The sequence below is a fragment of the Prionailurus bengalensis genome, chromosome D4 (genome assembly GCF_016509475.1).
Source record: "Prionailurus bengalensis isolate Pbe53 chromosome D4, Fcat_Pben_1.1_paternal_pri, whole genome shotgun sequence".
In the NCBI taxonomy this organism is placed as follows: domain Eukaryota; kingdom Metazoa; phylum Chordata; class Mammalia; order Carnivora; family Felidae; genus Prionailurus; species Prionailurus bengalensis.
The window spans coordinates 90,266,260-90,294,072 of record NC_057359.1 but is presented as its reverse complement, the minus strand read 5'-3'; the positions used below and the strand labels follow the sequence as shown (position 1 = coordinate 90,294,072).

Here is a 27,813-nt window from a genome sequence, read left to right as displayed (position 1 = left end):
TGTATTGACAGGATATCAGCTCAGTTCCGATGGCAGGCAGGGTGCACCCTGACAGGTTCTGTGAAGGAGCCTTGAAGGCTATTGTAGCAGGATTCTATGTTGAGTCACAGAATTCTGGGGGAAATGGGAATCAAGCAGAAAGAAGCTGGGTTCTTTCTCTGTTTAATTTTATTCCTCCCGGAGAGTCACATTTGAAGGAAGACTGGCTAACCACACGTCACTTTGTACAATAGAGTAGAAGCCCTCTCTAATGGAAAATATTTAACTCTTTTCTTGTGGCCACATAAAACACCCCGTTGATTCAATCGGTCCCACTAATAACCAGTGGGCTTGATTTTAAATGAGGCAAGTGGTTGTTGAGCATTTGTAGATAAAATACCTGCTTGGATGTCTGCGTTTTTTCACTTTTCACTTGGTTACTGCGGCATCTTGCAGACATGTTCTTGAATAACTGATGCGTATACGTCCTGGCAAATTCCATGCGTGTGAAATAGCAGTGTTGGGTTTGTTCAGGCAGTGTGTCTGCATTTTAAATTAAACAAAGCCTGATCGTATTCACTGGAGAAAACAATTTGAGCAACAACCCCCCCCCCCAATATGGTGGAATAAACAACTATTTCTAAGGTGGTATATTTTTCGATATAGATGCAACCTTCAGCTTCTGACTTAGACAAGACCAAAATATACTCCCATTGCACTCCTCTTAAAGACAACCTTGGGAGAGGGCACTCCCACCTCTGCCACACACAAGAAGGCGCGCTCTCATGCAGGGGTCCGCAAACGTGCCCCTGTGACTCTGGCATACCGCCAAGAAGAAATCCACAAGCCGAGCCTCAAAACACAGCAACATATGTTAAAAAATAGTTTTTCAAGACTCCATAGTCTGGAATACTTTCAGTTTCCTTAGCTTTAAAGCCAAGAATCCCAAAGTTTTTTCATAATTTAAATTCCGTTCAGGGGCACCTGGGTGGCTCAGTCGGTTAAGTGTCCGACTTCGGCTCAGGTCATGATCTCACGGTTCGTGGGTTCAAGCCCCACGTTGGGCTCTGTGCTCACAGCTCAGAGCTTGGGAGCCTGCTTCAGATTCATAGTCTCTCAAAAATAAATAAACCTTTAAAATAAATAAATATTGTTTAAATATAAGAAGCTGTTTGGAGTGGTAAAAGAATGCTGGGCTGGGGGCCAGGGAACACAGATTCTAACCCGGGCTCTGCCAGAACCTTGGGCAGAGGGCCCACCACAGATGGCCCCAGTGTACCCATTTGTAAGGAGGGGCCTGGAAAAGGTAATGGTCAAGTTTCCTCATTGCTCTCAAAGGTCTCTGCGACTTTTACTTAGGTCAGGTTTTGGTCGAAAATCTTGGAGAGGGTGGCAAATATCGAAATGTGGACCCAACCTCAACTGCTGAAGAAAGTAGCTCATAGCCCATCAAGAACCAGAGGGAGGAAAGTAAGAAGAAAAGGCTAGCTGTCCCTGACCCGAGAAGAGCGGGGCACGATCACCAGTGACGTCCCTGCCGCTCCGGCTGAGTCACCACTGGCCAGGACAGTCCGGCTCTTCCTCTCCTGCCTTGAAGGCAGGACACCCAGCCGTGGGTCAGTAATCTCCTGCACGTTTGCCAACCCCGAAGTTCAGGTCCGGGAAGGAATCAGTGACCGGATTCGTTGTGGAAGCTGTTCAGCTAGTGCCATCCAGAGGCCAAAATACTGTCCTTCTCGATATACGGGGTGAGCAAAAGGAAAAGATGGAGGGGGGATTTTTACTCATCTGCGTATATTATATATATGGGTGTGCATATGTATGATACACATATATGCATGTGTGCATATGTGCATATATATACACATAAACGCGTACGTGTAATACATGTGTTTAGATACATATACCTATAGGTATGTGTGTGTATACATGTGTGTGTGTGCATATACAGTGGCCTCTTGGACAAGGCAGAGGGTTAGGGGTGATGACCCCCCAGCAGTCAAAGCTCTACCAAAGCTTTTTTGTAAGTAAGCTCTACACCCAAGGTGGGGCTTGAACTCATGACCATGAGATCAAGAGTGGCACACTCTACCGACTGGGCCAGCCAGGTGGGACCACTGTAACGTCTGACTCCCCCCAAACCTAACGACTAACAGCCTACTGTTGGGCAGAAGCTTTGTAGCCCACAGTCAATTAACACATATTTTGCATGTTATACGTACTATATACTGTATTCTTTTTTTTTAATTGTTTTTATTTCTTTTTAAGACAGAGAGAGACAGAGCACGAGCAGGGGAGGGGCAGAGAGAGAGGGAGACACAGAATCCGAAGCGGGCTCCAGGCTCTGAGCCGTGAGCACAGAGCCGGACGCAGGGCTGGAACCCACGAACTGGGAGATCAGGACCTGAGCCGAAGTCGGACGTTTAACCGACTGAGCCACCCGGGCGCCGCTATGTACTGTATTCTTACAATAAAGTAAACTAGAGAAAGGAAAACGTTATTAACAGAATCATAAGGAAGAGGAAAAAAAGCATTTATGGTACTGCACTGTGTTGATTTTTTAAAATCTGCATATAACTGGGCCGGCATAAGATCAGATTTGCATTGTTCAAAGGTCAACCGTATATATAGCTTGGGGTGGGCATCGCACACTCCTAATTCACCGTGGAGAACACTGCTAACTTCATAATGCCGTTTATTTTATATGTAAGGAGAGTGGGGTTGGCCCACTAGTACCTGCCTGGGTGAAAGCAGCGATCTAACACCCAAGCAGCTGATCAGAGGCGGAGGACTTGATTCTCCCCTTGATCCCAGAATGGTGAGCCCCATGTGTCCACCGAGAGCGGCTCTTCTCACCGAGAGGTAAGTAAAGGACCTTGTTCCACTTTGGTGGGGGTGCTAAGGGTCCATACTAAGTGTAAGGGTGCCGGTGTCATAAGCCCCCCGAGAGGGTGGGGGGTGGCCCACGAGAATAGATTGGGGAACACAAGAGGAGAGGGTCAGTGCTTTCGCAGGAGGCAATGAACTCAGCTAATTCTAGCGCGGCGGTTAAGAAAGCCCAGGTTCCCCGTACCAAAAAGCAGAAAACAACAGCAAAAACCTCTGGGCTCTAATGAGCTCCTGGCGTTCAGATACAACGTTACTGAATCCATGGTTACCACCTGCGCCTTCCACTTCCGGCACCCGGGAACTAGGCGCATTTTTGAAAGCACACTGCCCTCCAGTGGCGCGAGATAGACTTGCTCCCTGACCGGCTCCCCGCGCCCTCCCTCCCCCCCCCCCCCCCCCCCCCCCGGTGCCAAACTTCAACTCGACTTTTCCTGTGGCCCTGGCAAGGATGCCCCTCCAGCGTTGGGTGATCACCAGTCCCCAAACCTCTGAACTGAGGGGGGTGTGCAATAAGAGGGGAGGCAACCTGGTTAGAAACCGCAGCTCCCTCCCTCGTTCCGGCCTGCGAGTCCCCCCAGGGCAGATTTTCGCGCTCTCTTCTCCTACGGTTGTAGTTCTGGGTAAGAAGAGTATGATTGGGTGAAAATTAACTTGTGAAGTGATGCTTCCAGGGGAGACACAGAACGCTCGCCGCACTGTGGCAGCCCAGGCGTGCAGGGGAAAGGGGGAGGCGGCAGCCCGGCAGGTGGCGAGTAAGGACACAGTCTGGGTGCGCGTTCCCTGTGTGTCACCCTGTGGGTTCACCGGCAGGCTCCCGGGTAAACAGCAGCAGCCAACACCGCGGGCTCACTGGGTGTCAGGCGCTGGGCAGGGACCACCCTGTGGAACTTTCTCAACCACTCCCTTTAATGAGCGCCATTATCATCCCACTTCGAGGATGAGGAAACTGAGGCGCAGAGAGGCGACGCGACCTGCCCGGGACCGCACAGGGGTCCAGGTGTGTCTGGACCAGAGCGGGAGCTACCCACCCAGCGCTCGGACCCCGGCCGCGGGGGGCCAGGGCTCGGCGGTGGAAATCCCGGCAGCGTGGGTGCCCAGCGAGGGGGCGAGCGCGGAGGGGTGGCGGCGGGGATGGGGGGCGGCTCACCTTGACGATGAGCGGGTTCTGAAACATGGAATCCCGCACGACCCCCAGCCTCTCGTTCTCCATGCCCGGCCGGATGTCGGCCACGGTCAGGGGCCGCCGCGGGGGCGGGCAGATCTGGCTGACCGTGCGGCGCACCGGCTGCTTCTTCTTCCGTCGCCTGGGGTCCTGGCGGGAGCTCTGGGCCTCTGGCATCCTGAGGTCGCGGGGTGCCGACCCGCTGGCTGGGTCCGGCGCGCTGCCCTGTGGGCTGGCGGGCGCGGAGGTCCGACGCGCCCGACGCCGGCCCCAGACCGCACCATCCGGCCCCGGGGTGGTTCCCGGACGCCCGGCCCTCTCCGGAGGGGGGCGCGCCCACCTCGCGCCGACCGACTCTCGCAGGGAGCCCTAAAGCCCTCCATAAGCCCCTCTGGGTCCTCAGAGCGACTTCCGGGCACTGCGCTGCGGATTGGGAAAGGAGAGAAGATCAAGACCACCCCTTGAGGAAGAATGGGACGGTCTGTCTCCATGGCGACGGGACGCCAACGGCCGCGGAGCTGCCCGGCTTGGTTTTCTTTCAGGAAACTATTGGTGGCCACCAAAGTGCACCTGCTTCGAGTTTTCTTAGATAGGAGAAAACCCCAAGAATCACCACTAGGTTGTGTCCAAAGCGACGGGACTCTAGAAGTCCGTTTATACTTGACTTCCAAAACGAAGATACCTGCCTCCACCCTCCCCACTCCATTCATATCTGGTCCCATTCTCCTCCCCTTTCCACACGCACGCGCGCGCGCACACACACACACACACACACACACACACACACAGGCATAGAGCGCTAAATTTTTCATGATGAAATAGAGATCTGCATTCCAGGCTTGATGTTACTGCTAATCCAATTGGGCGATATCGAATTAGTCACCCTCTTGGGTCCTCGTTTTTTTCCCCTGTGAAATGGGCGGGAGAGGAAAGTCGAGTGTTGAATGAGCTCAGTGGTATCCAACCTTGTGCAACAGAATGGAGGGAGGCTGAGAAATTCAGATTCACTGAAACAGAGTACCTGGAAATGGGATCTGGGAATGGACTGTTTTTACATTTTGAAAAAAGAGTTTCTCAGTTTCAACTGAAAAGTTGAAGAGAGAATACAGTAAAAACCCATATAGATTTCACCTAGGTTCACCATCCACAGACACACATTGCTGAATCATTTTGAAAATATCCGTTGTCAGTATCCTATGTGACCCTAAATACTTCAACATGTATCTGCTGCCGAAGAATTCTCATACATTACTACAATGTCATTATCACGTCCATGGATCTTAATATGATACAACAGTGGCACCTGAAGCCCTTGAGGTCTGTATGCCAAGTTGAGAATCTGCACTTTTTAAAAGCCTCCCAGGAGATTGGCACAGTGCTTTTGGAACCACTGGCCCGGATGATCTCTAGTCTGCCTTCTAGTTCCAGCTTTTTATGGGTTCATTCACCCCCATCATCTTCATTGAATGTTGCAAATACCAACAAGACTCTGGGTAAGAATGTTCACCAGGAGCAATTTGCACCAACAGCAGACTTGCTCTTCAAGGCCTTACACACCAACAGTGGGTAACACCAACACTGTATTTCCAGAGCAGACCAGGCAGATTTCCAGCTGCTCACCCAAGGCCTGGGGCAGCCAGTGGGTGGTGGCAGTGTGTGTGTGGTGTGTGATGTGATGTGTACTCATGATTTCTCCAGCCTGCTTCGCTTCCAGACATTCACGGAAATACAGGTTGTGCGCTTTTAATCAAAACTGCTGGGCAGCTCAAGCCCCAGGGAGTCACGTGGTAGGTGCAGGGAGGGGCAGGATAGCGGAGTAGTGGAGAGAACACAGGTTTGAAACCTGCTTGGGCCACATAAGTCCCTTTGGACAAGTTACACTAAGCCCTAATTTTCTCACCCAGAGGGGGAGGCTGATAACACCCAATAAAGATAATCCTACAATCCCCACAGTGTTGTTATCGGATTCAGTGAAAAACTAGTTGCCAATATGGTTATGTTGACTGTTCAATAAGTCTATAAAAGTTTGAGTGCTATATATACTGGCCTGGACTCAAAAGCTTTACTTTGAATCATAGGCCAAGTTTCTTCAGGACGCAGTTGAAACGGGAGGATTGGACTACATCTGCAAGGCTGCTTCTAGCTTCATCTGAACTTAACCCAGCAGCCTCTGCCCACCTCTGACCTGGACTTCCACCACTCTCCCCTGTATTCACTCCGCTCCAGCCGCCCTGGCCGTCTTCCAGTTCCTCCAGCGATCAGGTGCAGGGCCTTTGTCCTTGCTTCCAGCCTGGGAGCATCTTCCATCTAGAGTTGTGCTCGCCTTTTTAGTCTACAGCTCACCTCAAATGTTACTCCGCAAAGAGCTTTCCTTCCCTTCCCTCTAAAGTAGCACTCACTGCCCCCCCCCCCACCCCGTCACTCTCCAGCACAGTACCCTGTTTTCTCTCCTGCAGAATAATCTGAAACTATCTTGGCTGATCTGTTTCTTAATGTCTTCCCCAGACTTGAGGTCTCACCACAATTGTCCACTCCGGGACTAGAACCGAGCTCGGCGCAAACTTGACTGTGTGGAACGCACGCGCGAGCTGGGAAGCCAGTTCCGGCCTTCTGTCCCCTCCCTCGGGTTTCAGGTCGCGCTTTACCCCACCCCCACTCCACCCCCTCCGACCCGAGGAACGAAACCCGCGCTCAACTACGCCTGCGTCAAGTCCCTGCGGCGGGCGTGTTGCCACGGCAGCGTGACGCCGAGGCGGGGCCGGAAGCGACGCACGGCCACTTCCGCTTCCGCAAGAACGGCGCTTCCGGGCCGGGAGAAAGGTGGCGGCGCCGTGGGAGGTAGGTTGAGGGCGCTTCTTGGTCGTTCCGGGTTCTTTCGATGCGCCTGTCGAGGTCGAGCGGCGGGTGGTGGTGCCCTCGCCTCGCTGAGGCCGCTTTTGGCTGAGGTCTCCGGGGGCGGTTTGCGCCGCGGCCGCCCCAGGCCGGCCCCCGGGAGCGGAGGCCCGGGTCCCGGGCGGGAGAGGATCGGGAGTCGGACACGGGGCCGGGGCCTCCCTCCTCAGCCCCGGAGAGCCCGCCGCAGAGCAGGGAGAGCAGGGGGTCTGTCGCATCCCGCAAGAACGAGAGAGCCCGAGACCAGACTTGGGCACGTCCCGGCGGGGCGGGAAGCGGTGTGTTCCGAATCGGTGGGCGTAGTTGCTTGCCCGGTTGCTTGTCGGGCACGGTGGAACCTTTGGGAGCCGGACGGACGAGACCCCAGCCCTCGGGAGGCCGAGCGTGTCGCCGCGGCGCGAAGTACAGGAGGGCAACTGCAAAGCGGGAGACGGGACCCAGTCTAGCTGTTAGAGAGGCCTTCTTGAGGAGGTGACTTTCGGACGTGGCCCAGTTAACGCGGAGACAGGTGCCTCGGAAGAAGGAGCATCACCGGCAGAAGTTGCTTTTGGAAAGTTCTGGAGAATGAAAAAGAACGTGTGTATTCCGGGAACCGAAAGGATCAGGGTGTCTGAAACCCAGGGAGAAATGATAGGTGGAGAGGTAGACATGGACCAGACTAGATCATGAAGGGCCTGGTAAGTGTGTAAGGATTTGGGACTTAAGAATAACAGGGCAACCAAAAAAGTCTTGGTGGGCGAGTAAGTATGCAGTTAGTATGTTGTGCTGAGTTCCAGAGACCAGAGGGAGAAGCTTAGGAGGTGTTTCAAAGAAAGGAAGTGAAGGAGGTTGGGAGAGAGGAAGGAAAAAGAATATTTAAAGGAATTATCTGCTCACCTGTTCACCGTTCTCGCGAAGTCCTGAAAGATGGGCCAGGAAAGCGTGTATTGAATGTAGTGGCTTGGAGGTCCTAGGCGCCCTTCCTGGAGCAGTCTCAGGGCAGGAGTCGGGGGGGGGGGGGCAGCTACGAAGGAGTGGTTTTGGAAGTGGATACAAGGTGAGGAAATGGAGAGAGCATTTTCTGTCTGAAGTTGTGCTGTGAAGAGGAGAAAGGAGAACAGCTGGGTGGGGCTTCAAGGTCAGAAGATGGTTGGTTTTCGTGGGTTTGTTTTGTTTTGTTGTAAGTTAGGAGAGGCTAAAGATTGTTGGAGTGTCGCCAGAAGGGACCCACTGCAGAGGGAGAGGCTGAAGATACAGGAGAGGGGTAGGGTCCCTAACTTCTCATGGGTGGTGAGGACACTTTGAGAAGTGTGTGGCCGGAAGAAGAGTATGAAAGAACACATCGGTTTATACCCATAAGCCAGATTCCCCAGCCCCAGGATCTCCCCTTCAACAGAGGCACTTAAGAGCTTTCATTAAGACCTTTCTCCCTGATGTCACCCAAAGATGCGTGGAAACTTTTTTTTTTTTTTTTTTTTTTTACGTTTTTAGCAGAGGAGACTAACATTAAATGATTAGTGGAATAATTGTTTAGTCTTTAAACTACATTTGGGCTAAGTGCTACCGAGGCGACGTATGGTTTGCTATGAAAGTATATTTGGAATGGACCAAGCCCACGGGGGTCAGGGAGCGCTGTCTTTTTCTCCTCCTCCTCCTCCTTTGTAAGTACTTACACATGTACACCCTTCAGTTGCTTGTTTTTGAACACAAATGAAAGCAATCTGTACCTTTGTTCTCCTTCATGCTTTTTAAGTGAAAAAGCAAGCAGCATTCAAATAAGTAAATAAAAATACAACAAACACCCCCGTCGTCGTTACCCCCGTTAAGAAATAAAAGATGACAGGTACGAGAGAAACTGGCTCCGTTCTTGTCCCTGATCTCTGAATTTGCCAATTAGAATTTACCAGTTACTACTACGTATCCGTGCAGAAAAGACACATACAATTGATTTGTGGGTCTTGAACTTAAGAGGCAAAGTATCATCATGTATGTCTCTTCTTAACCAGGGAAAGCTTTTTTGAAGAAGTGATATTCAAACCAAGCTCTGAAGGATGAAAGGAGGCAGGAGGCAGGGAGGGTAGGAAGGCAGCAGAGGGCATTCCAGAAAGAGGGTATGGTATGTTACAAGACCGTGAGGTAAGGAAAGGATGATGGCATGTTCGGGGAACCCAAAAAAGACATGTGTGGCTGGAGCATGGAGTTAGAAAAGAGAGGTAAAAGATGGGACGGGGTGGGGGGGGCAAGGGCCTGATCATGCTGGGCACTTTGTTCTCTGTTAACTGTTCTTTCCCGTATCCTAAGGGCAGCGGGACCAGACCGTAAATTACAGTGAGCCCCCTGTGCATTTAGAATAATTTAAAATTGACAGCCATGATTCCAGTCTTGTCATTTGTCGTATAATTTCATTTGTCTGTGATTTTTTTTTCTCCTGAGGCCAATGTTTAAGATGCTTTGCAAAAATAAACCATTGTTGTCAAGTTTCCCTACAGGAACAGAATGGAAGGAGGACCGAGCAGATTGGAAATTCACACCCCAGTATTTGACAAGAAAAAGAAAAAATACTCTGTACATAAGGAAGGACACCTAAGGAGTTCCCACGAAAGTTTCAGAGACACCCCTCTGACAAGCGAACAGCGTCACATAACCAAGAGTAAAAAAAAGAGAAAGGATGTCCAGCATTTTCATTCTTCCCCTTTGCAAAAATCAGAAATTTGCGAGGAGACTGAAAAGACCACTTCTATACCCAAAAAGAATAAAAAGAGAAGACAGAAGGCTTTGGGGGTAGATGAAGAAACAGGCGTGGTGTACGTCCTGGTGGATAAAGAAAATATCAGGGACACGCCGAAGAATTTTAGGAGCGACGTCGATGTCGTGTACGTGGACACGAGCAAGGAACGAGAGCCAACACGAGAGCCTGACGCAGACGAACCGCAGTCCGTTCCCAAGTCACATGAAAATGAGTCCGAAGAACCGCATCATAAAGTCAGGGAGAAAAAGAGTAAAAAACATCGGAAGAAAGTGGCATCGGGCGATGCTGTGCAGGAAAGCCCGCGTGCGAGCCTGCCCCTGCCCGAGGTGGAACCACCCCAGCCAGAAGCCCCCCTTTGCGTGGGCCCAGAGGGCGAAATTGCCCAGCTGCCAATACCCGCAGGTAAAAAAAAGTCTAAGAAAAAAAAGAGAAAAATTTCACACAACCAGGAATTTGAGGCAGTGCCCGGGCCTGAGGGTCTGGAGAACGTGCACTCCGAAGGATGTCGAGGGGTCAGCGGTGTAAAGAAAAAGTCTAAGAAACGGAAGCGAAGCTCTGCTGAAAGCCCCGTAGCGCCTGGTGGGGAGTTTTCAGCGCTCGCTGCCAGCTTGGAGGACGCGCACTTTGATTCACTGCAGGGAGATGGCACCCTGATTGAAGAAAGGGAGGAGCCCAGGCCACGGGAGGAGAAAACCCAGGCCTGTATGGAAGAGGTGCAGAGGTAACGGGGGAATGTTGTGTCTTTCGATGTGTGTCTTCTGTGTGAGTTCTGCCTGTGACCTCTTTATCTAGCATGTTCGTGGCAAGCTCCGACATCCCTCCTTGCTTTCACACTGTCCTGGTCTGAAGTGAGGGTCACTTTAAGCACTTGAAAGCCACCAGGGCAAGCGACGCGTTCACGTGAGTCCGTCCGATCTTGTCCGTAGGTTGGAACCTACAAACGAAGAAGAAGGCCGTCTGGAAGCGGCCACAGGTTCCGAAACGAGATACTTATCCGAAGAGTCGAGAGATTTGGGCGACTCGGATGTGGATTTGGACTCGGCCGTGAAGCAGCTCCAGGAGTTCATCCCCGACATCAAGGAAAGGGCCGCCACCACCATCAAGAGGATGTACCGGGATGACTTAGGGCGGTTTAAGGAATTCAAGGCACAGGGTGAGCTGGTGGGACTTGAATAGCTGCTGGGCTTTCCTGTCTGCGTGAGGAGCCCCTGACGCCGTTTGGTGAACGACGCAAGTTGTCTAGATTCACCGGGAGCACCTTCTGGCCGCTTCCTGCCTCACCTCCTGCCAGAATTGTCCGAGCCACGAGATCAGCCAAACGAAGGGGTCTGGGTCTCCTCCGCCCGACTTCTGGTAGGGGAGACCCGTCCCCATCCTGATCTCACTCACTGTGTTGCAAGAACCTCCCAGAAAAGTTACGGACTTGAGGAGCAAACCGCAAAGCTGAGGCTGTGTGCTCCGAATGAGCGGTATTCACTGGGCTGTGAGGGACCCAGTACGCTGGTCCCTGGGAACAGTAAAAGCAGAGCCTTAGCCCCGTTAATCATGTTGAAGAGGTTTGTTTTAAAAAAACAGACCAAGGAGGGAAAATGTGTTTAGAGCAGCATCTGTGGAATGCTCCCATTCTTTTTGTATGTTTTACATCAAAATTTTTAGGCGTATGTATTTTTTAAAACATATTCTTGAAATAAGTCTAAGAAGGGAAAAACCATGCCATAAATAAGACCATCAGTACATAATGAAACTTGGTTGCTTTGAGTTACAAAGAAGAATAGAATGTGCAGTTAAATGACCTTATTACTCCCCCCATCCCCCATATATTTGCCTAGAGAATATATGTGAATATTTGTATCGGCCAATTTCACTGTACTTGCCTTTGGCCGGGGTGTGTGTGTGGCAGAAGAGATTAAGAGGGGACTTCTTAAAAATTTTTGTGTTTTTTTTTAAATGTCAATATTTTTTTAACATTTATTCATTTTTGAGAGGCAGAGAGAGAGTGTGAGTGGGGAAGGGGCAGAGGGGAGGGAGACACAGAATCGGAAGCAGGCTCCAGGCTCTGAGCCATCAGCACAGAGCCCGATGCGGGACTCAAACCCACGAACCGTGAGATCATGACCTGAGCCGAAGTTGCATGCTTCACCAACTGAGCCACCCAGGCTTCCCTTAAAAAAATTGTTTTTAACTTTTATTCATTTTTGAGAGGTAGAGACAAAGCGCGAGTAAGGGAGGGGCAGGGAGAGAGAGAGCGAGACACAGAATCTGAAGCAGGCTCCAGGCTCTGTCCTGACAGGCTGACGCCGGCGAGCCTGATGTTGGGCTTAAACCCACCAATCACGAGATCATGACTTGAGCCATGACCTGAGCCGAAGTCTGACGCTTAATTACTGAGCCTCCCAGGCGCCCCGAGGGGGAACTTCTTTGAAATGTTTATTTCCATACTGCTTGAACTTTTCATGAAAATATCTTCCTTCTTAATAAAAAAATGACTGTTTTCCAAAGAGATTGATGAATTGGGGAAGGTCACTCTGGAAGGGGATGACGGGGCAGGCTTTGAGAGAAGAATGACTAAAATGGAAGGGAAGCTGAGGGTCACAGTGGGGAAGGGGGGAGCTAAAGTCAAGTGCACACCTAGGGCTGCTTCTCAGCAGGGGGTAGCTGACCGGGCGCTGTTGTAACTGCTGAAGACTGAGTGGTGGGTTTGCTTTTTCCTTTGTTACTGACAATGCCTACTTTTTCTCCCCACCCCAATCCTAGGTGTCGCTATTAGATTTGGCAAGTTTTCTGTAAAGGAAAATAAGCAGTTAGAGAAAAACGTGCAAGAATTTCTGTCCCTGACCGGAATTGACAATGCGGACAAGCTGCTGTATACAGACAGATACCCAGAGGAGAAATCTGTGATCACCGACTTGAAAAGAAAATACTCCTTTAGACTGCACATCGGTAAGCGTACAGCCGTTTTCTTTTTGACCGTCGCCAGCCTTCCAGCCTTAGCCGGGTGAGGCACGGTAGGTGTTCGCACAGCGCCCGGCCGATCAGTATTTCCGTATTCGCATCGCCGGCCTGTACTTTTGGGGGTTTGGAATGCGTTCATGTCTCCTAAGCTAGTGCTTTTCTGGATTTTGTAGAAAGTAACACAATCAACTTGTAGCTTTCCTGCTGGGCAAGAAGTGTGGTTCTGGTTTCTGCTCCCCTGCTCTAATACATGCTGTCTTTCGTATGCTGCACACAGCACACCCGGATCTCCTGAGTTTCCCCGAGTACAGCCTTACGTGTGCTTTGTCGCTGGAACCCTCTTCCAGCGGGTGTACTTGGAAACTGAGACAAAGCCATGAAGCAGCATGGGATTGGACAGAAAGGAAATCTATGAATTCATTAATAAATTTATTTATTTCTTATTATTAATGCCTATTTATTTTTGAGAGAGACAGAGCATGAGCCGGTGAGGGGCAGAGAGAGAGGGAGGCACAGAATCCGAAGCAGGCTCCAGGCTCCGAGCTGTCAGCATGGAGCCCGACCTGGGGCTCAAACTCACGGACCGTGAGATCGTGACCTGAGCCAAGGTCGGGTGCTCAACCGACTGAGCCACTCAGGCGCTCCCCCTCCCGCGCAAAATCCATGAATTGAAAGAGGATGATTTCTTAGGTGTTCTCCGGAATGTGCAGGGCCAACCAGAGTAGTGAGCCCCTGTCGGGGGGCTGTTTGGTCCTTAGAGTGAGGAAATGAGTAAAGCCTGCTCGTTCAAGAAGCCCTCTTGTTCATCTTAGGGAAAACTGTTGGCACACGTCCTCCACGTTAGCATTCTTTCCCCTTAACTCAAATTTTGTTAACATTACTTTGGTTTATAAAGAACTTTTCCCTCGAACGTGGTAGGTAGACTGGAAGCTGGAGCCTCGACATCCTAAGCCCGTCGTTTGCAGAGCTCTGCAAGGAAACTGGTGATCGTGGGTGTCTGTTCCTCGAGCCAGCTCTCTGCAGGATGTGTGAAATCCCGGCCTCGACGTGGGGTCCGGGGTCGTGGGGTGGAGAGGGGCCTGTGCCGGGTTCCTTTTACAACTGTGACTCCATTTCAGGCCAGGCCCTGTGTGCCACACTGACCACTTGCCTTTCTTCCGACTTTAGGGAAGGGCATTGCCCGGCCCTGGAAACTCGTTTACTATCGAGCAAAGAAGATGTTTGATGTCAACAATTACAAGGGCAGGTAAGAAGCCTTAGCAGCTTGAGACACAGCATTTCTCTGGTGCTTGCTGATCGTATAAATCAGAACGTCCACAACAGATTAGAGGTGGTAAAAAAAAAAAAAAAAAAAAAAAAAAAAAAAAAAACCCGAAATCGTGAGGACCTTTGTGTATGAAACGGGCCTGCATATCTCCGGTCAGGTGAATGTCTTCAAAGCCCATTTCAGTTTCTACCTCTTTAGTCAAAGTTTGTGATCTTCCCCTTTCTATTTATTTTTTATGTATTTTTTGAGAGAGAGAGAGACAGAGCATGGGCGGGGGAGGGGCAGAGAGAGAGAGGGAAACATAGAATCCGAAGCAGGCCCCAGGCTCCGAGCTGTCAGCGCAGAGCCCGACGCGGGGCTCGAACCCACGAACCGCGAGATCACGACCTGAGCCAAAGTCCGACGCTTAACTGACCGAGCCACCTTCGTACTTCTCTAGCACTCGGCGTGCCGCGCCCCCCTTAATGTTACTCACGAGGTTTTCTTTGCTCTCTGCTGATGTGCAAGCTCCCTGTGTACCCAAACGTTCCTTCTCAATGCGACGTTCCCTCCAGCGCTCAGCCCGCTTTTGGGGGTTTCCAGTGAGCGTGTGAAGGCAGGGTAAACGCCAGCCAGAGGTCCCGTGCGAGCGGGTCGGCAGCGACACTGCTTGGTGGTCGCTGCCTCCTCCCTCCCTCCCCAAGTAAAACACCCAACTACGTTTTGTTCCCAACGTTCCAGACAAAACCAACGTGGATGGGTGTCGGCTGTGGGTCAGCGCTCTGCTCCAGGACGGAGGGAGAGGCAGGAAAGCGTCGGGCCCCTCGCTCTGAGGGCCCAGACAACAACCTCGTGGACTTGACCTCACTCTGCGAGGCACGTTTAGTAAATGTGGCAGGGTCGTTTGGGTTCCAGGTAGCTGCGCGATTTGAAAGCAAGACCTCCGTATTATGCGACCCCCCCAAACACCGATACGCCCTTGGTTTCTTATTTTTAAATTCTGACCAAAAGCAGTAAACCGGAAACAAAGAAAAGGTTGCTCACAGACCAAAGCCCACGCTCCCCTTTTCCCTAAGCCCCGGGGCTGGACGTCTGTGGACAGAATTTGAAGGAAGTTCACTAAAGATGACATTTTCAGCGGGACGTGAAAGAAAGCTTTGGGTAAATGAACGGTGGCAGCTGAGGTGACAGTTTTCTATCTGTGACATAAGCGTGGGAATGAAAGTTTTAGCAGAATACAAAGTCTGTATTCTAATTCTGATTCTAATAAGAAAGTTCATTCGTTTGCACCACGTGGTTTGTGTGTGGTAACAATTTGTCCTCAGAACGTTGGCTTTTTTCTTAAAGTTTATTTATTTTGAGAAAGAGAGGGCGCGCGTGTGTGCACGTGAATGGGGGAGAGGCAGAGAGAGAATCCCAAAAATACAGTTTGGGGGATGCCTGGGTGGCTCAGTCTGCTAAGCGTTGGACTTCAGCTCAGTTCATGATCTCAAGGTTAGTGAGTCCGAGCCCCGCGTTGGACTCTTTGCTTTCAGCACAGAGCCTGCTTCGAATCTTCAGTCTCCCTTTCTCCGAAAGAATGCTGTTCACAGGCATACTTGAGCACTCCCTCCCGCCCTCTCTCCCTCTCAATTTCTCTCTCCCTCCCTCCATCTCTCTCTCTCTCTCTCTTTCTTTCTCTCTCTCTCAAAAATAAATATTAAAAAAAGAAAGGGGCACCTGAGTTGCTCAGTCGGTTAAGGGTTGGACTTTGGCTTAGGTCATGATCTCGCGGTTCGTGGGTTCAAGCTCCCCATCAGGCTCTGTGCTAACAGCTCGAGCCCGGAACCTGCTTTGGATTCTACGTCGTCTTCTCTGCCCTTGCCCCGCTGACACTCGCTCTGTCTCTCTCTCAAAAATAAATAAATATTAAAAATTAAAAACAACACGGTTCTTAATCTCACACTTGCTCAGAACTGTAGCACGTTTTCCCTTCCTCCCAGGTACAGCAAAGGAGACATGGAGAAGTTAAAGATCTACCACTCCCTGCATGGAAACGACTGGAAGAAGATTGGCGAGATGGTGGCTCGAAGTAGCCTCTCTGTTGCCCTGAAGTTCTCCCAGATCAGCAGCCGTAAGTGAACCGTGCGTGCTGCCCCACCCCGCGAGCAGATGAGCCCCCGCGGCCCCAGCACGGGCGTCCTGGCAGGCCTGTCTTGGGGGGGGGCCGTGACGGTTGACTGCTGAAGCCGTTCTCCCAGCTGTCTCATTTCATTTCTCACCCGCGATTGTGAAACCATGCAGCCTTTATTCACACGACCGATTTCTTATAATTTTTCAAATGTTTTTTATTTATTCTTGAGAGAGAAAGAGCGAGACACAGAATCCAAAGCAGGCTTCAGGCTCCGAGCTGTCAGCACAGAGCCCGACGCGGGGCTCGAACCCACGAGCCACGAGATCACGACCTGAGCCGAAGTCGGACGCTCAACCGACTGAGCCGCCCAGGCGCCCCTCACGTGACCAATTTCTGCCACGCCTGGGTTCAGTAGCTTTCAGCTCTACCCGCCGGCCTGACTGAAACCCTGGGAGGCTGGCGGGTAGGAGAGCCAGGGCCGAGGAGGTCCCCTCCCGCAGAGGACAGGGGAGAGTGCTGGGAGGGCAGTGACGCGATTCAGTCGGCCTGTTAGGGACTTTTCCCAAACCTCCCGTCTCTTTTTCGCCTCTATCAGAAAAACTTGTTGGTTATAGTCTTTACATTACAAAATCCCCAGTTGCTTTAAGGAGTCAGCCCTCGGATGCCGTTACGGTGAGCACGGGGGCTGGCATCTGTGGCCCCGGGGTGACTGGGAGCCATGTCTTTCGTGCCAACACATCCAGCTGTGGTGCCATGCAGAGACTCAGTGTGGCCAGTTCTTCTGGATTTGGTGCGAGTGTGTGAAATCTAGATACCTTTTTTTTTCCCCCCTGAACTGTTTTGATTTTTAAATATCCAAATTGTTGAGAAAAAGTAACGTCACTCTGTGGGCCAAACCAAAGATATTTGTAGGCTGGTGGTTTGAGGCCTCTTCCTTAGCCTGACCGTGACCATCTAGACCAGGAAGATGGACCACGGACGGTTCGATGCCTTCTGCAGATGAAGGCTTCAGGTTCAGACACCTTTATCATTGTGATCACTGGAGCTCAGTTTCACGCATTCACTTACTTGGTTCCCATTAAATGTTTGAGAACCTCACAGTCACACGGGAGAGGTTACTCAGAAACAAGAAAAACAACTTTTTTGAAGTTAAAAAACACACATTGCTTTAAGAAAAGACGGTTCTGTTCTGATATTGGTTCTTAAACAGAATCGTTGGGAGGCACTGGGGTGGCTCAGTCAACTGAGCATCAACCTGATACCGGATCAGGTCATGATCCCAAGGTTGCGGGGTCGAGCCCCACTTGGGATTCTCATTCTCTCTCTCCCTCTCTCTCCGTCTCTCCCTCTCCCTCTCCCTCTCCCTCTCCCTCCTCCTCCTCCTCGTCCTCCCCCCTGCTTGTGAGCTCTCTTTCTCTAAAGTAAAAGATAACAATAAAGAATCTTTGGCCACTGTAGTGGTTCCACTGTAATTTGCACGTAGCTGTGCTTATGGTGTTATGTTTGTGTAATGGAGATGTTGCCCACTCTCTTCTGAAAAGTCCTGATTTATCTTCTTTTTTTTTTTTTTAAGGCTTTAGAGTGGCTTTGGGTTCACAGTAAAATCAGAAGGTACACAGACGTCCCATCTGCCCCCTGCCCCCACACATGCACGGCCTCGCCCATCATCCGCATCCCCCACCCGAGTGGTGCCATTGTTACAGCCCGTGGGCCCTCACCGACACATCATAATCCCCCAGGGTCCGTAGTTGATATTAGGGCATACCCTTGGTGGCGTACGTGCTGCGGGTGTGGACAGATGTGTAACGACGCGTATCCGTCATCATCAGTTTGTTTTTGACGTTGTGTGTGAAGACAGACGAGAAACCGTAAGATCGTCCTTTTGTGTCTGTAGCGAGAAACCATGGTGCTTGGAGTAAGACGGAAACCCAGAAGCTAATCAAGGCTGTGGAAGAAGTGATTCTAAAGAAAATGTCTCCCCACGAGTTACAGGAGATGGGTTCTAAGCTCCAAGAGAACCCCGACGGCCGCCTGTCTATTGTCAGGGAAAGTCTCTACAAGGGCATTTCTTGGGTAGAAGTAGAAGCCAAAGTAGAAACCAGAAATTGGATGCAGTGTAAAAGTAAGTGGTAAGTTTTAAGGCTTCTTAAGTGAATTTCAACAAGATACCCCCTCCCTCCCTCCCTCCGTCCCGCTTTCTCACAGACACCACACACGTCAGCAAAGTGGGTGGATGGGCGAAGTCACGAAGAAGGAAGGTCCGCGTAACCGCTGTGCGGAAAGCCTTACGTGTCGAGAACGATCGTCACCAGCCATCCGTCCCGGCCACTTCAGTATCCGTATCTGACCTGAGTTGGCGCTTAACTAACCTCGATTCCTTGCGTGACTTCCTCGTAAAGGAACGTGAGCCTTTTTAATACTGAATATTGACTTGCGGTTCCTTCACTCTGCTCCTGCTGAGTCTTTAGGAAAACCAAATAGTTCTCTCTTTGCAGCATGAGGGGAAAAAAATACGAATCTCCCCTTTGGGAGGGAAATCACAAGCACGGTGATGAGCAGGAGTTAGCCCTTTTCGCAAACCTGTCAAGTTCAGCGGCTCCTCTCCTCACCAGAGCGAGGCAGCCGGGTTCATCGTGCCACTTGAGACACGCTCGTCACATAGCATTTTCAGTCCTGACCTCGCTGCACCTTCTTTGCCTGATGTGGCTTTTCCGGGCCCTGGAGAGACCCTGAGCTGGGTGGTCAGCTGCTCCGGGACTCCTTGGAGCGGTGGGCCTGCAACTCACGGCCCACACACCTCATGCTCAAAGGGAGTGCGGTCATCATCAGGTCAAGTAAGAGTGAGTTCAGATGGGCGCCTGGGTGGCTCGGTCGGTTGAGTGTCCGACTTCGGCTCAAGTCATGATCTTGCAGTTCGTGAGTTCGAGCCCCGCCTCGGGCCCTGTGCTGACGGCTCAGAGCCTGGAGCCTGCTTCCAATTCTATGTCTGTCTCTCTCTCTCTGTCCCTCCGCTGCTCACGCTCTGTCTCTCTCTGTCTCAAAGATAAATAAAACATTAAAAAAATTTTTGAAAACTACCATGAAAAAAATTTTTTTTTTAAAAAAGAGTGAGTTCGGAGTAGGCATGTTTTCTACTAAGAGCAGATTCCTAGATTATGCCATTTGTTGTTCCGTCCTTCAGAATTCTGTCCTAGAGTTCTCTGTTTATTTTCGTAGAAGACTACACTCAGGGGCATAAACTCCAAAGAACAGATAATGATTGGGGGACAAAACGTTTCATATGGAGGAACCAGAGCCCTTACTGCCCCTGTATTTTAGACTAAAAAAAGGAGTGTTTCGTAAGCCTCCGTTGTAGGACGGTAGATCAGTGTTTAGAAAGGGAAATACCACAGAGCAGCCATGCGTCAGGAGCAGAAGAATTAGGATAACATGTAGGGTTGCCTGTTTAAGAGAAAAGCAGGAAACTTGAAACTAGAATGTAGATTTCCTTCATGTAGCGTAGACAGGACCTCAGACGCTGCATTTCAAAGGAACACGGCTGGCCAGTGAGAACGACAGCGTCACCCGTCTGTGGATTGTGTATCCCCCTTATCCAGAACGGAACAGCTAGCGATCTGTCAGATTGTGACACATCGTACTGTTTGAGATGAGTACTTAAAAAATAATTTTTAGCTGGGTTGCTGCTCTCTTTGGTTTTTTTTTTTTTTAAACGTTTATTTTTGAGAGAGAGAATCCCAGGCAGGCTCCGAATCGTCAGTGTAGGGCTCAAACCGTGAGATCAGGACCTGAACCAGAATCAAGAGTCAGATGCCCCGGGTTGTCCCTCTCTTTAGGAGCTCCGGTCACCCTTCCCTTCAGCCATTAGCTCTGGGCCTTAGGGAAGCCAGCACATCCTTTATGACTTGGCTGGATCTTTCTTACGTCCCTCCGTTTTATAAGCAATCTTGAGTTTGCAGCTTCCTTTGGCACCTGCTGATGGGCCGATCCTCTGTGCTCCTCCTGTTTGTAACTTCATTTTATGGAAGTTTCAGAGCACGCAGAAATTCAGAACTCCCATATCCCTCCTCCAGCTTCACTAACCACCAGCTTTCTGCCACTCTTCTTTATCATTTCCCAGTTGAAAAGAATAGTAATAAGCATATTCGTGAAGGTGGCCAACGTTAGTGATGAGCTACACAACTCACAGCGTGGTTCTCCGCAAGGGTGACGTCGCGGGGGAAAGTGCAGGAAATTGCGGTGGAAACTTTAGCCCGGGAGGTGCGCTATATTTTTTCTTCTTTGCATGCAGGACGGAAATTCTAACCAAGAGGATGACGAATGGTCGGGATGTGTACCGCGGAGTGAATGCCCTGCGGGCCAAAATCAACCTGATCGAAAGGTACAGCCGGAGGAGGTGATGCCGGGTAACTCTCTCTGACCCGAGAGTAGGTGTCCAGCAGCAGAAATTTCTGCAGTGAGATTGCTAGGGTTCAAACCCGTCTTCCCCCACTGCCTGCGTGTATGACCTTAGGAACTTTTTTGTGTGCGTTTTTAATTTTTTTTTTAACGTATATTTATTTATGAGAGACTGCGAGAGACAGAGCCTGAGCAGGGGAGGGGCAGAGAGAGAGGGAGACACAGAATCCGAAGCAGGCTCCAGGTTCTGAGTTGTCGGCACAGAGCCCGACGCGGGGCTCAAACTCAGTGAACCGTGAGATCATGACCTGAGCCGAGGTCGGACGGTCAACCCACCGAGCCACCCAGGCGCCCCGAGCTTGCCACATTTGGGAGTCCGTGAACACGTCCATTGTGCTGACTTGCGCTTGAAAACTCAATGTTTATTTTTTCTCCCAGGTTGTATGAAATAAACGTGGAAGATGCTAACGAAATAGACTGGGAAGATCTTGCTAGTACCATAGGGTAAGACCATTTGGTTAATGTTAAGCTAATTAAAAGATAAGAGATGACGTAGTTAGTGACCGTCTATGAATTTTGGAAGCACCGGGCTGAAATCCACGCTGCAGGCGGGATTCGTGTGTTGATGGTACTGTGCACATGGGGACTGGGAACCTCAGCTCTGGGTGCCGTGGGCCAGCTGCGCCCTCCCTCCCCGCCACCCCTCGCCGAAGACCCCGGGGAAGGGTGAACCAAATGTGTGCGGAGTCTCTTAAGAGCCTCACGGAGCTAACCTGTTAAACGATTAGAGCAGAGATCCCACAAACCCTTTGCCCCAAATCATAGATTCTTAACAGTTTTTCCACGTTTGCTCTGTCGTCCGCCCTCCCTTTCCCGTTCCCACTCCCTCTTCCAAGGGAATAAAGTAGTTTCGTTAAGCGCTTGAGGATTAGTGGTGGGCCCCGTGCCCTAAACGAGAACATGATTACGTGATCATGGCGCACCTACCACGCCCAGGAAATTCGACGCCGATACGGTTCTGTGCTCCAAAGCACAGTTCACATTCAGTTTCCCCCACTAATAATGTGCCGGTAACGTCCTTTATAGCATTTCCCCCCGATTTAGGATCCAGTTCAGATGTACACGGTGCATTTAACCATGCGTCTCCTCAGTGTCTTTCCATCAGTAAAGCTCTTCTGCCTTTGGCTTTGAGGGCATTAAAAATGGGGGCGAGGACGGGCTGGTTGTTTGTAGAATGCCTCACAGTGGGAGGTTCTCTGCTGCCTCCTTGGGATGAGGCTTTGTGTTGGGGGCAGGAGCGTGCCGTAGGTGACCCTGCGTCTTTATCATCACATCATCTTGATGCTTTGGCTCTGGGGGCATTTGCCAGGTTTCCCCCTCCCCGTATAAAAGTACCCGTTTTTCTCTTGGGGATAAAAAGGGGCCGTGGGAGGTATTTTGAGACCATGTAAAGGTCCTGTTCCTCTTTAAGCTTCCCTAAGTAGTTTCGGTGGGGTGTTCATTTGCATCTTTCACCTGTGGGGTGAGGGTGAACTTTCCTATGTGTATTTTTGTGTTTTTTTTAATATTCGTATTCATTTTAGAGAGAGAGTGCACACGAGGCAGGGAGGGGCAGAGAGAGAGGGGGAGACCCAGAATCCAAAGCAGGCTCCAGGCTCCGAGCCGTCAGCACAGAGCCCGACGCGGGGCTCGAACCCACGAGCCGTGAGATCGTGACCCGAGCCGAGGTCGGACGCTGAACCGACTGAGCCACCCGGGCGCCCCCAGACTTCCTTGTGTTCATAAGCTGCCTCCATCTGCCTCTGCTGTGAGCTTTTGTTACCTATCACCCAGACATCGTGAATCCCTTCTTGCTACTGAACACAGAGGCCACCACTCCCGATACCTGAATTTATTGCTTGCTGAGCCAGGGAGCCAGCCTGCAAAGCACAGTCCCTGTGTGAGAGCAGGTCATTGAGAGCTGGGGGTCTGGGAATCGGTCTCTCAGAAGTGGGGGTGTTAGGGGTTGAGTGGCCTTTAGTTTTAGAAGGGTGGACGGTGAGGCGGGGCTGCCACTTGGCTGGCTGTCAAAAGGGTGACGCCGTCCTTGATCCACGAGGAAGGGCTGAAGCTGGTTCTGGTGGTTATTTGCACCTTGGGATTATAGACAACAATCAGTTTGGTTTTTTTAAGCTGGAGAATGGCAAGTTTGTCCTGACAGACCCTGTTAGGAGTCACAGACACGCTCATGGTTCCAAACCCTTCCCTCCCAGCGCACCCGCGGGGTGGGCCACTCACTGCTCCACGTGACGGGTCCCTGAGAGGTGAGGGTGTCGGGTCTCCCAGAGGGGACCCGGCCCGGCACCCACCAGCTACCATCTTGAGAAGCGCTCACGACCGCAAAGCCCTCCCTTTGTAGTAGCAGACGGGTTTTTGAAAAATCTGACTTCGCCAATAAATTCTTGCGTATCGTGTGATGTCACCGTCCCCTCACGTCACGATTTCCTTAGATTAAAATGGACATTTAGTGGTTTTAAGTGAAATTACATATTTGAAAAATGGATTGTCCCGCTTAAGATTAATAAATCTCAAAGCCATAAAGTAGAGACTGTGACATCTAGCCAGAGCTGTTTGAAATAGTACATTCTTTAAGTTTTAATTAAAACAGCGAAAAAGAAGTCTAAACGTTTGGTCTCTCCAGGGTCTTAAAGCCTCCTCGTGAATTATTGAGGCAGGACGTAAAGAAAGCATGTCCGCCTAGTGAGAGGTACTGCCTACTTCATTTGAAAGCATCCAGATCCTTTATCGTGACTCCTAAGCCTGGGGTTGGGCGTGCGGAACATCCTGCAGGGCGCCCGGCACTGCAGGAGGAGGGCGGGCGTGGGGGCCTTAGAACTTGGACTTCGTGGTCAGACTGACCTGGCGTTGAGTCCTGGTACTCAGTTTTTAGCCGTCTTTGGACATGTTGTTCCCTAACTTGTTCTGAGCCTCGGTTTCCTCATCCACAAAATGGTTTGATAGGACCCTAGGGAGGACCAAGGAGGTTGTGCATGGTGGACGTGTGTAGCCTGGTGCCTATCGACACCAATCATTTCAGCTACTAGATTAGCTTCTGGCTGAAACAAGTAGGTCATGCTTTCATTGTCTAAGAAAAAGTCCAGGAAAGTAAAGTTAGTGATTTCCACTTTATTTATTTTTTAAATTTATTTTGAGAGAGAGAAAGAGAACGTGCGGGCACTGGACGTGGAACCTGCCCGAGATTCTCTTGGGGCACCTGAGTGGCTCAGTTGGTTAAGCGTCAGACTTTGACTCAGGTCATGATCTCATGGTTCGGGAGTTCGAGCCCCATATCAGGCTCTGTGCTGAGAGCTCTTCTTCAGATTCTGCTTCAGATTCTGTCTCCGTCTCTCTGCCCCTTCCCCGCTCGTGCTCTGTCTCTCTCTCTCTCTCTCTCTCTCTCTCTCTAAAATGAATAAACATTAAAAGTTGTTTTAAATAAAAAAGATTCTCTCTCCCTCTGCTCCCCTCCCCTGCTCGTGTGTGCATGCACACTCTAAAGAATAAGGAAATAAAGAATGATTAAGATTTTGTCCGACTTATTGTAAATTGAAATACATTTGACTCACCAAAACATCATTAACATCTGCGGTTTTTTTTGTTTTTAAGTTCTGCAAAATAAAAAGCAGGGGACATCTACTTTTGGATTGTGACAGATATGTATTTATCCTAGGTGTAGTGGTTAAGAGAGTGGGGTTTGGAGTCAGACCACCCAGTTGAAGTCCCAGCTCTACCCCCTTATTAGCTGTAAGATCTTGGGCAGCTTCCCTGTGCCTCAGTTTCCCCACCTCCAGAATGAGGCACAAGACGCTCATAGAGTGGTCGTGCCGGTGGTTTGTCCTTAGATGGGAAGATCTTAGGTCAGGGCCAAGTACAAGGTCAGCATCCGCTTACGTTAGCTGGTGTTACGCTTGGTTCCTGACCAGTGATTTAAATTCTCCTAAGTTAAGTAGGATCCATCTCGTGCTGTTGACTTTCTTCCTTTTGTGTGTGTTCTTTTTAACCACGTGAACAACAGCTACCTCACGTGTGTCGTGTTGTTATCGCACATTGATGGGCACGATCGTTTCGCGTTCAGGATTAAGAAAGTTACTTAACGCCTGCAGATTCTCCTGACTCAGTGTGCTTCGTACGCAGTAGTGAAGTGACCAGTTTTTAAACTGATGCTATCTTTTTTTTGTCTTTGCCTTTCTAAAGTGATGTCCCGCCGTCCTACGTTCAAACTAAGTTTTATAAGCTGAAAGCTACCTGTGTTCCCTTTTGGCAGAAGAAGACTTTTCCAGGTCAGTATTTCCAGTACTGTATTCGAATTGTTAAGAGGCCATCAAGTGATGGCACGTGCTGATAGTGTGACCCCGGGCACGTGACTTCTGGGAACCTCGGCTTCTTCGGCTGTAAAATGGTATAGAGATTGTCAAATCCTAACCCCCACCTGACAGCACCTTCAAAAGTACCAGATGAGATAATAGATGAATTGTGGTCACCAGGGTGCTTGGTGCTTAGTGAGCACTCGGGAACCGTGAGTGCTTCTGGGTCACCGTCATGTGCTCACACGCACACGTGACGCACGCTTGCGTGCACACATCATGTGGCACGCTCGCACACCGTTCCAGAAAAAACGTACGATGCCCGGTTCCTTCTTTGCAGCCATTCGTGGGCGGTTTAGGTATTCCCAAACTCAGGTGGTCAGAGTCCTGTGGGGAACTGGTGGAAAACGTACAGACCGGGGCCTCATCCCATACGCACCGAATCCTAACCTCGGGGCTGGGTCTGGAGGCTAGGGTTTTCTCGAACAAGCACGCAGGAGAGCCTCCAGTGGTCTGCCCGGCACCCGCGTTCGGGAGCCACTGGTTGGGGTGACGCTCTGCCACGGGGCGTACGATGAGCTACTTGTTGCATTCAGCAGACATCGCAGCCCGGGTTTGAGTCCTGGCTTCGTTGGCCCCCGCCAGCTCCGCGACTTTGGCCAAGATTCGTAATGTCTTCGTGCCTTGGTGTCCTCCTTTGAGGAACGGGCCACCTCGTAGGATTTTGAGGGTGAACCTGGTTGGGGGAACCTTAGTAAGCCAGTTAGAACAGGACCACGCTCGCCGTAGTAACAGCAGCAGCCCGCTACCCGCGTCCGTGCCCTCTGCCCTTTGACCTTGGGAAGGAGGCTTTGTACGCGTAATTTCAAAATTACATTTCTTTCCTTTAGAGATCATAGACTACCTTTACGAAACCAGTCTGCCTCTGCTTAAGGAAAAGTTAGAGAAGATGATGGAGAAAAAAGGTGCTGAAATCCAGACTCCCGCGGCGCCCAGGCAGGTGTTCCTACTCCGAGACATCTTTTATTGTGACGACACCAGTGAGGGAGAAGACGGGGAGGAGAAGAATTAAGGGGAGGACACTGTGCCTTGGGCACCCCTCCGGGTGTCGTTGGATTTCTTTGCAACGGGGCGGAGAACCTGTTTCCAGGACTGATGTTTAGGAGAGAGAGAAGGAGCCATGGCCACAGGAAGGGGATGACGATACCTTGCGTGGCGGAGCATTCCACGGTGATTCGCACACTCAGCTCTAGTGCATTTGAGCGTGCAGGGAAAGAGGCGCGTAAGAGTCGACTTAATGCTTCCGTGCCGTTGGACATAATCACAACGAACGGTTCTCATAAAACCACAGTATCCCCGGTCCCTCTCATTGCGGCAGAGGGTGTGGAGTCACGGCCCGTGAACAGTTCGTGGTAAGGATTTCAACGTACGCGCTCGGCCTAAAGGGGAACGCTGCCAGTTTTCGTCAACGTGCCTGCCGGCTTGCCTTCTGTCTTCCCAGTTGTTACTCTGTGTGCTCAGTGTGCGTGAGTATCAGGTGTGTGTTAACAGGGAGCTGTGGACCCGCTGGGCTCCCAGACTGGCTTCACTTCGCACGTCCCTGCCTTCGTGGGCGGGCCTCTTCCTGAGTGAGTCAAGTGCTCAAGGGTATGTATTCTGCATACAAGCTGCATTCTCAAAGCCACTGAATTCACCTGGTGTCCAACTGGAAAGAAACCAAAACCCCAAACCAGCAGACTCTTCCACTGCTTCCGGAAAATCCGGTTCTGTGAGATTTTTGGAGGGCTGCTGTGTGGGTCTGAGGCACAGCTCACACCCTGCAGGGTTTCAAGGATAGTTTTGAGTGTTGGGCCATTCTGTCCGCTAGGAAAGCAAAACCATTCCAGAGAGTTGGAACGGAGGATTCAACCTAGGGATTTAGGTTACAACGTTGTTAAACAGGATCGAAGACGCGAACGGGAAGGCTGGATTCCCGAGCAACGAGTGACTGAGGGGAGGCGGTTGTGGCCCTGCTAACGTGCCCTGTCCCCGTGCTGCCTGGGTTGTCTCCTGCTGCTGCCCTGGCGGGACCCTGTGTCTCCTCGGAACAGAGCAGCTGCTGCCTCGCTCCTGCCTTCCATCGCCTCCCTCTCCTCCAGCCCCTCGGCAGAACCCTGCTGGCCCGGGGAGTGGGGTTCCAGGCTTCTAGCCGCTCCCGTACCGGGGAGGACATAAGATGAGGGTGAACAGCGTCCCATGCAGCGACGTCGCCATCTACGCCAAGACAGAACTGCACTGTCCCCTGAGCATTCTCTCCAATGTCATGACTCTCGCATCACGACGTGTGCTGTTGGTTAATTCATCCGTGAAGCCAGACGTTTGCCCAAAGCTACCCTACCTGGAGAAGGAAGAATACAGACACAAGTCTGGGAGTCTGGTCACCACTGTATCCCCAGCACCTGTCCCACTATGGTGCAAGTAAGGAACACTCCGTAAATGCTCAGCAAACAAAGGACTGTTTCCCTTGGGCAAGCGTTTTACCTTTACTCCCTTCCTACCTGGCAGACACACCGTCTCCATGCTGACGGGAACACAAGTTCCTTTCAGAGGACGGTCGGGTAAAAGGCATCAGAGCCTTAAGAATGTACACAAACTAAGATCCGGCAATTCGCTTCTAGAATGAAAAGGACCGGTGCATAAGAAGGGCACCTTTATGATTTGAAATGGAAAAACACGTAAATGTTCCTTAATGGGAATTTGTTACTGTATATTCCTAGAATGGGATAGTATCCGATAACTAAAAACGAACGTGATAGGGTGGATTAACATAAAAAGAGGTAAACAAAATGAACCAAAGTATTTCAGAAGAGTAAATATTTTCAATTTTGTAAAAGTAAAAAAAAAAAAAAAAAAAAAGGCGGGGGGGTTGGATTGTGTATATATGTAGATGCATTAAAACGTATGGGAGAAGTTAAGCCCCAAATTTTGGGAGAGGTTCTCTCGGGGCGGTGGGATGGTGAATTTACAGGCTGGAACTCTCGATTTGCAAGTGCCGGGAGCTGGACCCAGATAGATGTAAGGAATCCGGGAGCTCTCAAGACCGAAAGGCCAGAGGAACCACTCGTCTTAAGTAAG

General features: G+C 50.7%; 2 protein-coding genes across 4 annotated transcripts in view; one reads left to right on the top strand and one right to left on the bottom strand.

Moving 5' to 3' along the window:
- CFAP77 (cilia and flagella associated protein 77) overlaps window positions 1-4,291 on the bottom strand; it is a 131,576-nt gene extending 127,285 nt beyond the window's left edge. Inside the window, exon 1 of the mRNA XM_043565206.1 lies at window positions 4,016-4,291. Within this exon, the coding sequence (XP_043421141.1) occupies window positions 4,016-4,207 (192 nt within the window). The 5' untranslated portion in view covers window positions 4,208-4,291. The remainder of the gene's footprint in view (window positions 1-4,015) is intronic.
- Window positions 4,292-6,780: 2,489 nt separating this feature from the next.
- Window positions 6,781-27,594, top strand: TTF1 (transcription termination factor 1). Of its 3 annotated transcripts, XM_043567130.1 has the most exons (11): window positions 6,781-6,868; window positions 9,380-10,371; window positions 10,577-10,803; window positions 12,405-12,590; window positions 13,770-13,848; window positions 15,831-15,961; window positions 17,856-18,090; window positions 20,250-20,339; window positions 20,795-20,860; window positions 24,590-24,675; window positions 25,590-27,594. In XM_043567130.1, exons 2-11 carry the CDS (start codon window positions 9,398-9,400, stop codon window positions 25,769-25,771), a joined length of 2,256 nt encoding a protein of 751 aa, XP_043423065.1. In that variant the 5' UTR covers window positions 6,781-6,868; window positions 9,380-9,397; the 3' UTR covers window positions 25,772-27,594. The 3 variants fall into 3 exon arrangements, 2 of the variants coding, with proteins under 2 accessions (XP_043423065.1, XP_043423066.1); XM_043567131.1 differs by lacking the exon at window positions 6,781-6,868 and having other exon boundaries at window positions 6,905-10,371; XR_006295139.1 differs by lacking the exons at window positions 6,781-6,868; window positions 24,590-24,675; window positions 25,590-27,594 and having other exon boundaries at window positions 6,903-10,371; window positions 17,856-18,083.
- The last annotated feature ends 219 nt before the right edge of the window (window positions 27,595-27,813 follow it).